The sequence below is a fragment of the Trametes versicolor genome, assembly GCF_000271585.1.
Source record: "Trametes versicolor FP-101664 SS1 unplaced genomic scaffold TRAVEscaffold_3, whole genome shotgun sequence".
NCBI lineage: Eukaryota > Fungi > Basidiomycota > Agaricomycetes > Polyporales > Polyporaceae > Trametes > Trametes versicolor.
In genome coordinates, this window is record NW_007360323.1 from 2,884,414 (window position 1) to 2,894,243 (window position 9,830).

The window sequence follows — 9,830 nt, forward strand, 5'->3', positions numbered from 1 at the left end:
GGATCTGGACACACACACCAGGAAGTACTGTAGTAGTAGAAAGCAAGCGCGAGACAAGACAAGACATTGATTGGCACGCGCCAACTTGGACGCAACTGAGTGAAACAATAACAATAGCAGAAGAGACGCTGTAAGTGTGGAGTTCAAACTCCGCAAATCTGAGTTTCCATATGGAGGTATAAAGTCCACCGGCGCCTACAAGTAAGCACAAGGGTTCATATAAACGACACTTAAATCGTTCAATCTCCGCTGACTCTTTCCTTTCTGCGATGCTTCTTGAAGGCATTCACTTACCCGTTTGTTCACTTGTACAATGCACTGCGTATATGTAGACGCATTTGATGGTAAGGTAAGTAAGATATGGCGCAAGCCGATCATCCGTCAGGTTGTGAACGATGAGTACTGTGTAACTTAGCAGCCGGGACTCGCCCGACTCAACAAGGCCGAGATGGGGGCTCGCCATGGCACATCTTGCCTGGGTAAGCCTGCCAGGAGGGTTCGATAACTTCGCTTACAGTAAACTCAGGCAAAACCTGACAGCGCGGCGTAACCAGCCGCAGGGGCACTTGCATATTCGTCTTCCGCGCCGGGTAACGTCACGGAGCTCCGGTCCCACGCACACCTCAGGACTCCAGCGCGCCCACAAACCGGGATCATCGGCCATCGTTGTCTGACTTTGCCGTGACATCGAGCGAGGCGCCAAACGTGGTACAACGCTGTCCGAGTCGTGCGGTACTCGGGAGCCTCGTGCTCGCGCTTTGGTTCGGGAGCTTCGCGAGTCGGTACTAGTCCGATAGTCCGCGTGGTTCTGGTGCGTTGCACCGAGCTTCGGGTAGGGTCGCGCGCGCGATGCGGAAGCAGCATGTCACGCTAGCCCCAGGCGGTCTTGGATACCAGGGCGCGGCAACACGAAGACAAGGCTCCGGTGGGTATTTCAATCGTCTGGGAAGCGAGGAGAGCGGACGTTATACAGCACGATCAGATACAGCATAGAGAATACCATACAAGTCTCAAGGATATACTCCATCACGACCGGGACATCGTGCGACAAACCCGGCCTCATGGCGGCGCAGTGCTGACGCCGTTGGAATACATGGAATGCAGGCCCGACCAATGCAGGGCGACGATACCCGCATCAGGCGATGTGGTGGGGGCCGGGGATCTTGATGCTCCTGCTCATGGGAGGTTCTCACCTGCGCTCGGCGGGCTGGGTTGGGTGATCCATCTCAACTATGCATATGCCGTCAGTGGTGCTACAAATCGGGAGACGTTGGTGCACTTACCGGGACCAGCACATCGCGGAGTACGCTACCGAGAAGGGACTCATCGCGTCCCTTGACCCTCCAGCTCCTCTGGCGTGCTGGAGTTTGCGCGCGTATGAACCTCCACGCTTCCAGCGCAGCAGCAGCATCAGGGCGTGCGGACGGATCCTTGGCCATCATTGAGGCAGCCAGTGGCGCAATCATCTCCACGTTGGAGAATTTCTAGCGACGGTCAGTGAGTACAAGGAGTGGACTAGGGGCTAGAAGGACGCACGGCAACATCCTGGACGATAGCGGGGGCGAAGGATGTAGCCGTGTGACTCCAAGAACGGAAACAGGTCTCTCCAATAGATCTCCTGGCGACCCAGGCGGAGATCCTCTATGGTGCAGCCATAGTATGTCTCCATTGCTTAGCACAGTTGAGAGATAACGAGATACGAGCACTTAACCGACGTCGCCACAGCAAACGTCAAGGACGCGCGCCTCTGCGCGCAATGGCACATGGAGGCACTGCACAATATTCAAACCCCGCCGTTTCCGCATTAGGGAGCACGCTACACCAGCGCCCACAAGCGCTCATACGGTCTTCTTTGCCACTCACTGCGAGGGCGACGGTCGCTGAGCTTTATCTTCCTGACTTTTAACATCCGCTCTATTCCATGAAATATCTCTCCTCTACGGTGAAGACACCTACTGCAAATCTTCACTCCACGGCAAACAACGCACCCGGGCTAGTCGATATGCAGCCTCGAAATCAGGGCATCGGACTCGGACGCATCATAGCCTGGGAACTACCCCATGCGTCATGCAGTCTTTGTTCTGCATCCGACCAGCACCGTCTCCATGAAGACTACAAAGTATGAATCTACTGCCTGGGAAGCTCGTCGACTCCAACGCCTGACGCAGCACTGCTAAATCAAGAAGGCCGTGCCTTCGTCGAGCAAGGCCCCCGCAGCGTTGTATGTATGGCGTTGCGGTCGTTGGGGCCCCAGAACAAGGATTCCTGTGAGTTCGTTGGATGAACGACGACGCTCTTGTTTGATAGCGCCCGGGGCGCCAGATCCAGCACTGGCATCATCAACGGCAGATTTGACGCGTATATTAGCTCACTAGCCCGACACGAAGTTCTCGTCCTCATCGCCATCCTCCAACTCTCATCAAGTCTGCTCCCGGTGGGCCATTCAATCGACCTCTCACGAGTTCCAGTATCGCCGCTCCTGCATTAGCCCCACCGCCCGTGAGTACAGTGCTACCCGCGTCCCCGTCATACATATGTTACTTATACTATCCTTTCAGGTACTGTGCCATGACCAACCCCATAATGTTGACTCTGAGAGGCTACGCGCTGGCTTCCAAACAACACAACAACCTGAGGGATATCCAGCACATAATCGAATATTGGCGAGCCATCCTTGGAAGCCTGACAGACCAGCAGACAGCCAATCTCGAGCAGCAGAGGCCGGGGGTTGTCAATCAGATGTATCAGGCGCTGATTTGGTGTGTACCCATGTGTCTCGCTTACTCACGGTACTGGCACTGACGAGGTGTTTAGTACGGGCTGCCACCTTATGCTCCTGGCGCATGAGCTGGAGAGCACCTCGACTCGGACTCTGCTGTGGCAGCGAATCTGGCCCCGCACCCAGTTATCGGGAGAAAGGCTCATGAAGGCTACGGGAGAAACCTTGGTACGTGTGTCCGGTCAGAGTTTTTTTTTCCAACGGGCTAATGACTCATCTTCGGTAGGCGGCCACCTTGAAAGCGACTCCCAACTTCGACATCGTCTCGGCTGTGCTTGCAGCGGATGCCGCCATCACGGAGTTGAAAGCTGGTGAATCGCTTGTCCGTCACATGTACGCACGAGCTACGAGAGCTAATGGTGCTGCGAAGAACATACCAGGGCATTGCAACAAGCTTTTGGAAGACAAGCCACGGCTGCAGGCGCAGAAGATGAGGACGTCGACGAAGTCGAGCCCGACATGGTCATAGTATAGTAATCGGTTGTGGCTATTATCGCTGGTAAGATCCATGTCTGCGTTAATGGGTATCTAAGCCATGGTGGTGACGGCGAACGCGCCACGTACAGCTTTACCCTCGCCCATCCGGAAGGTGGTCCGCGCTCCAGTGGGTCTGACGGGACCCGTGCGCAGCCCGGGTACTGTGTGCGAGGCCCGCACCGGTGCCGTCCGAGTCGTCGATGCTTTGCGGGTGGAGCATGGAGATGCGCCGCTGTCCGATAGTCTTGTCCTTGTATCGATATCCACATTCCTCTGTATCCTATTCTTATTACATCACTGGCGACTCCCCATCTCGACTCGGTTTGAATTTCAATGTGACTGCCTGCTCGTGCGCGGTACTAGCTCAGTAGACGGAATGCGGGGGCGCACAACTAAAACGAGCGCCGCGCCAGGTTTACCTTTCTCTCGCCATGCCTCGGGCTCGGCGTCCGCATGCAACGGTCGCCCCCAAGTTTTCCTTGACGAACAATATCTATCAAAGGTCCTTGCGGCTTCGTCCGTACAGCATCATAACAGTTCCATCATTTCTCCCGGGCCACTACCCACTGAGCGGGACTACAAGAAAAGTGGAGGCTGAAATCCGTTGCAACCTCCAATTGCTGTGAGTCTTGGCCGTCAGCCCCAACGGCGCACTCAGCCTTCGCGGGGTATTCATCGCGACCGAATGGCGGGCGGTCGCGCCCAGCCGAGTTCGCAAACGGGCCCCAGCATCCTCGCGATGGCGTCTCCGAGGGTTGTCGAAGAGCGATTCCAGTTGAGCGTACCGTACTGCCAGTAACCTTGCTCACCAACAACGTGCCGTGCCGTGCGCAGACACAGACAATAAGCCATGCCTACGGCGAGGCTACCAAAACGTCCTCGGTGCGTGCCGGCATATCACTGGCATAGGTTAGTGCTTGACGCTTGCGAGGTATCGACTCAAACAAGGTAAAATACTACATTGTGATTGCCAGAACAACAGTGAGAGCGAGCAAGAGCGAGAGCAATGTACATCCAGACAACAAGATATCAGCACGGTAGAGATGAGCAGCCTAGACCGGGGGGTGGGGCGGGGGTATCAGGACCGCAAATCTAGGGCACCGGATTCGTCAAGATGCCCACAGCCTAAGAACGGCTAAGACCTACGAATTATAGTGTCAGAGGACACGCATGAAGGACGACTGGGATATAGAAGACTTACGCTGGCCTTGAATTCGAAATAGACGGTGGCGAGCCATGATTCTTTGACGGGGCGCAGCCGCCAGTATCTCTGAATCGAAGACACCCTCCTGCGGATGGCCTTCCACTCCCGCAGTGCTTCTGAAGCACTAGGACGCAGGTTGGGATCTCTGCTGACCATCCGCCGAACCAACGGCGTGAGCAGGTCAGCGTTAGAGTAGGCCTGAGTCGAACGAATGATTAACATCGACGAGAGCTACGGTATGGGGCAACGTACTTGAAGGAACTGCTGGCGAAATAGATTTCCAACGATGAAGATGTCGGTCTTGAAAGGGTCATACGGAATGGTGTTCGACAGCTCGGGAACCTCGTCGTCGAGGCCCTGAGTTCCGAGGACGAGGGTAGGACCTTGGTTCGTAGCAAATCGGGTAGATATACCAAAGTCGATATAGTAATATCGGACGGGGACGTCTACGCGGTGTAGAATGGGAGCGAGCCCGGAAACATCTGGTAGAGCGAGCTCCCTCATGGGGTGGAAGCCTTGAGGAAACATGGCCGAGGCATCCATCATGATATTCTTGTACGCACAGTCCCTGCATTGTAGAATCAACAACGAGCCTCCAATGACGAGAATTCAGCGTGAACCGACCGATGAGCCACGCCGTGGTCGTGTAAGAAAACAAGGCCCTAGTATTGTATGTACAGGGTCAGCGCTATGCCATACAAGGACGAAGGAACCCACCTCGAGAATTACCTCCCCGAACTCCATCATGTCCTCGACGAGTTCGAATGGGGGGTGGTCAATATAACGCAGGTATGGCATCACGATAAAACATGTTTCAGGATCGGACGGGTCGTAGATCACGTCTAGCAGAGGCACACAGTGGTTTTGAGGATGTTGAACCAGCTCCGGGGACGAGATATATCTCAATATCTCAAGCTCCTGAGAGTCGGGCCTGATTTTCTTCAGATAAACCAGCTTCCCGTCGGATGTGCGTCTCGCGTCAATGACATTGACTCTTGCCTGGGGCGTGTTAGTTGTCTCGACCTGCATGGCTTGCCAGTGGTGAGAGCTTCACTCACATGCAACGAAAGCGCGTCCTCCGCCCGGAGAAGGGCAATCAGCGGCTTCCCTCTCCAGGACGGCGTCCAGCCCGGCTGGAATCGGGGGCGTAACTTGTACCCATGCGCCTCGAATAGTGGATACTTCTCCGCCCAGTAGATTTCTACATCTCTTAAGCGTTCGATTGACGTGAAGTCGATACCGGCTGAGGACATGACGGCTAGGCTTGGAGTATGGGAGACTGAGTCACAGGAGAAAGAGGAATGTGTTACTTCAAGGGATTCGAGGCGTCCGAAACCTTTCGACGCCCTGGAGACCTCCTGAGACACCAGGAGCACAAACCGCCCCTCGCTCGGGGATCATGATGATCGCGGCCACATCACAACACGAATTTGAACTCAGAACAAAAGCATCTGCCAAATATAGACAGTCCGATATGGCTCCGCCTTACGACGACACTCAGCGCTCACTACGCTCGCATGTCTGTCTGGCTGAGACTAGGAGCTGGTTCTTGTGGACACCTTCTGACTGGCGCGAGGCTTATGGCGGCGATGAAAAGTCACGGCTGACAGCACTAAATCACATAGTAAACTTGAAGGCAGAGACAAAAGTATACGTGCGCGGACCATTCGCTCAAAACACGGACCGAAGAATGGCATAAAACTGATTGAAACCATCAGCTCGGATAGCGCAATTCGGCAAGATTCGAACTCACAAGGGAATACACGCTGCGAATGGGTTTGACTATAACGAATGACTTGCGGGGCTGCAGAAGCCAATACTCATACAGCGTCGGAACACTCCTGCGGATGGCTTTGAACTGCTGATGAGCTTCTGCGGCAGTCGGACGGCGTGCCGGGTCCAGATAAACCAGATGGTTCATAAGGGGCTCTAGCATAGTCAGATTAGAGTAGAGCTGTCGGAAAAAGCCAGTCAGAATAGTGTGCGGTGATGTCCATCGAGACTTAGTGCATAGAGTTCACGACGGATGAGATTTCCGATGAGAAAGACATCCAACTTGAACAGATCATACGGGACATTATCCGACAGTTCTGGAGGCTCTTGGTCGAGCCCCGGGGTGCCTAAAACGAGCCTCGACGGCTGCGGCGCGAAACGCGTCGAGATGCCGAAATCGATGAAGTAGTATCTCACCGGGGCCTCGGAGCGCGATAGGGTAGGAGTGATTCCAGACACGTCAGGGAGTCTTGTCTTCGAGATCGGGTGGAAGCCACAGGGAAACAGCGCCGATGCGTCCATCATGATGTTCTTGAACGCGCAATCCCTACACGCATCGATCAGCCGTGGCGTGACGCAGTGGTCCAGGGAACGTACCGATGAGCGACTTCGTGATCGTGTAGAAATACAAGTCCCTGCAAGAGATAACTAATATTGGTGGGGGCTCCTCTTCCATCAACCACCACCTGGTTAACTTTCCCACGCCTGAGCTGAGCCCTCAGGCGGGGGAAACCTCTGTTTAAACGTTGAAGATGCCCCGAAATGAGTACCAAGCTATGAAGAAGATGGATGAGAGTCGTCGGAGATGCTAGAAGCGAAGCATGAACGCGAACCAAGCGAGAAGGAGGGGAAAGGAAGGAAGTACGGCTAGTAAGCGGTAAGAGAAGACTGAAATGTTCCCCACCTAAATCCTCGCGACCCGAGCACGGTGTGTACTGCCACGACGTGAAGCTCTAATGACGAGCATGCAATGGCTTTGGGATGCGTGCAACGACTGTTGTGGGCCCTCCGGGGCGGAGCCCTCCGGGGACATACGGCTGAGGCCGGGAGGATGAGCGCTACGCTCGGCGTCTGTATAAACACGGCCAAATTGAGAGGCCCAATCGAGAAGGATAGAGGTGGCGAACTGTTCCACGGTGGCAACTTGCCTGACGGGTGAACCTGGCTGTAAAGCAGGAGGAAACGCATGAACGAAACGTGTGTGGTGAACTCGGGGAGCGCATGCGCTCTGGAAGAAGTGTGATGCCGGGAAGAAACGGCGTATGTGGCGAAGAGAGCCTGTGGTGGAATGAAGGCCTCCTGGAGCCGGGCTGAGGGCCTGACTGACAAGGGCAAGAGGCAAGTGTGCAGCCAGTCTAGCGGAGCGCCTGATGACCGCACCGGGTGCTATGAATTCCTCACGGACTCCCACATAAAACTGAGCTAACGGCAGACCGCGCGGCGAGGCTCGAGCTTACCCACTCCCCCCACGTTCCTTCAAAACCACTGTTTGGCTGCTGGACGGCGAACTGTGCTCTAACGTAACATGATCGCAGTGACCCTAAACGCCTCGCCAAAGACAAGATCACATGCGACTGTCTGTCAAACTACCCGCGTCTAACCTCTGCTTGAAAAGAACGAGAATCTGTGACGGCACACACACCACCTCCACGCACAAACGCACCCTTGGCCGCACTGCAATGGACACTACCCCTCTTCTACTCCCTCTCCTCGTCCACGAGGTTGTGTCGGACGAGTACCAAGCCCCTCCTGATTCCGAGGAAGCCTTCTTCACCCTCGCGAAGGGACAGGAGGTCCGCGTAGCGCAAAAAGTCTACCTTCGGACGATCGGCCGGCGCACTCCTGTCCAGCTCCCCACCCACCGCCCCTGCTACCCCCTCTACGACGCCGCCATCGAAGGCCCTGTGGTTGGGGCAAGGAAGAGAACCGTCGGTGTCGAATACGTAGTAAGGAACGACAACCTGCGGTCGCCCGTGCGGTTCGCATATATCTGGGATAACTCGGCGGGAGACGTGGCAGCGAGCCCGGAGTTCGTAAAGGAGGTCATGGAGGGTCTGGAGAATGCGGCACGCAACGGGTGCGAGGTCTGGTGCATGGGAAGACGAACACCCACGTTCCTGAAACTGGCGCGCCCCGAATCGCGAACGGCGCGGCGTGTTCGCCTGCCGAAGACTGCCAGGGCCCCGGTGATTGGGTTGGGGCCTGTCAGTGCAAACCTTCGCATGGCGCGGAGGATGCATGCTCCCCTAAAGCCCTCGCCCTTGGCCCAAGACGCGTCGAAGGAAACGGAGGAGTGAAGTGGTGGCTGGGCGTGTGTAGGGTGTCGAAGAGGGGGAACGAGGATGGTAGGAGTGTCGGAAACTGAGCGTGGACAATGAGGACGGTGGTATTCTGTCAGATGTATTTCCCTCTACCTTTTTTAGAAGTATGCGTCTGGGTGTGAGAATGGTGTATGTGCCGAGTACTGGCCGTTACCACCGGAGTGTGAAATTGAACGCTGCAAACAAGTAAAATGGATGCCTGGATGAGTAAGAATGAGTAGTCAGACGCTGCAAGATGACTGGACCTCCTTATCGATGTACGTCTTACGTCAAAGAGTCCCTGGTCGACTCTGGACTTGTCCCAATCCTCTGAACTTCTCTAATTGCTGCTCGGCTGCTGGTCGGAGAGCGCCCTGTCCTTTCACGTAAAGAAGATCGCAGCTGTGATTCTGAACGCCTCGCCAAAGACTCAGAACGCAAGCGACGTCTACACCAACCCGCGCCTACACAATCCCTTCAAAATGAGAGTGAAAAGCGTAGCAAGGATCCAGCCGTCCCCAACTAGCCATGAACTGCAGCCCTACTCCTGTCCTCGTCCGCGAAATTGTGTCGAAGGACCACCCGCCGCCTGCTACCACTCCCATCGCTTTCTTTCGAGTTGCGATGCAGCAAAACATCTCCGTCGCGCAAGTCGTACGCCTTCGACTTATCGGAGACCTCGTCATCGGAAAACACCTTCTCGACCCCACATACTACCCCGTCTTAGGGTTCATCACGGGTCACCCCCGGGTCAATTTCTGCGTACCCGTACCCGTACCCGTAGAACCCGCACCCGTGCACCCGAGGGTTTGAACGGGTCATGGCTTAGGCACCGAGTCGTGCGGGTCAGGCGCTACCCGTACCCGCCGCGGGTTGGCCTCGGGTTAGGGTGTGGATCCCACAAACATAAACACCCGGAAAACGTTGCCATTCTTGATTCTGTACACGCGAAAACATATGTACTGCTACTCGAACACTACTCCGAGTCTGAGCCGCCCACTGTGAGCAAGGACGGCATGCTGCTGTCACTGGTGTCACCATCCGAGACAGCGCCCTCCGAGGCCACCGCATGTGCTGCAGATGGTCCACCATGCGTCGTATCGCCGCCAATGTCACCGCCGGGTTCAGTGCGCGCGTGTTTCCACTCCCTAAAGGCCTGGTAGCTTTACTGAGGTGAGTAAGTTACCAGTAAGTAAGTAAAATCGTACCTTGTACTCAGCACGGGCCCAGTCGAGCACCAGCTCGAGTTGTTCCTCGCCGGTTAGGCCCCTCCGTGGCAGCGGCCTCGCATGCGATC

General features: G+C 55.6%; 2 protein-coding genes across 2 annotated transcripts in view; one reads left to right on the forward strand and one right to left on the reverse strand.

Annotated features, from left to right (window-relative positions):
* Positions 1–2,568: 2,568 nt before the first annotated feature.
* Positions 2,569–3,248, forward strand: TRAVEDRAFT_18599 (uncharacterized protein; the record flags this gene model as incomplete). The annotated part of the gene is made up of 3 exons (XM_008036553.1): positions 2,569–2,759; positions 2,815–2,947; positions 3,006–3,248. The coding sequence occupies 3 exons, from the start codon at positions 2,569–2,571 to the stop codon at positions 3,246–3,248; spliced, it is 567 nt and encodes a 188-aa protein (XP_008034744.1).
* Positions 3,249–4,391: 1,143 nt separating this feature from the next.
* Positions 4,392–9,830, reverse strand: part of TRAVEDRAFT_116861 (uncharacterized protein) — a gene marked incomplete at both ends in the record, with an annotated part of 28,057 nt that continues 22,618 nt past the window's right edge. Inside the window, 3 exons of the mRNA XM_008037629.1 lie at positions 4,392–4,658; positions 4,713–5,028; positions 5,085–5,122. Of these exons, the coding sequence (XP_008035820.1) occupies positions 4,392–4,658; positions 4,713–5,028; positions 5,085–5,122 (621 nt within the window). The remainder of the gene's footprint in view (positions 4,659–4,712; positions 5,029–5,084; positions 5,123–9,830) is intronic.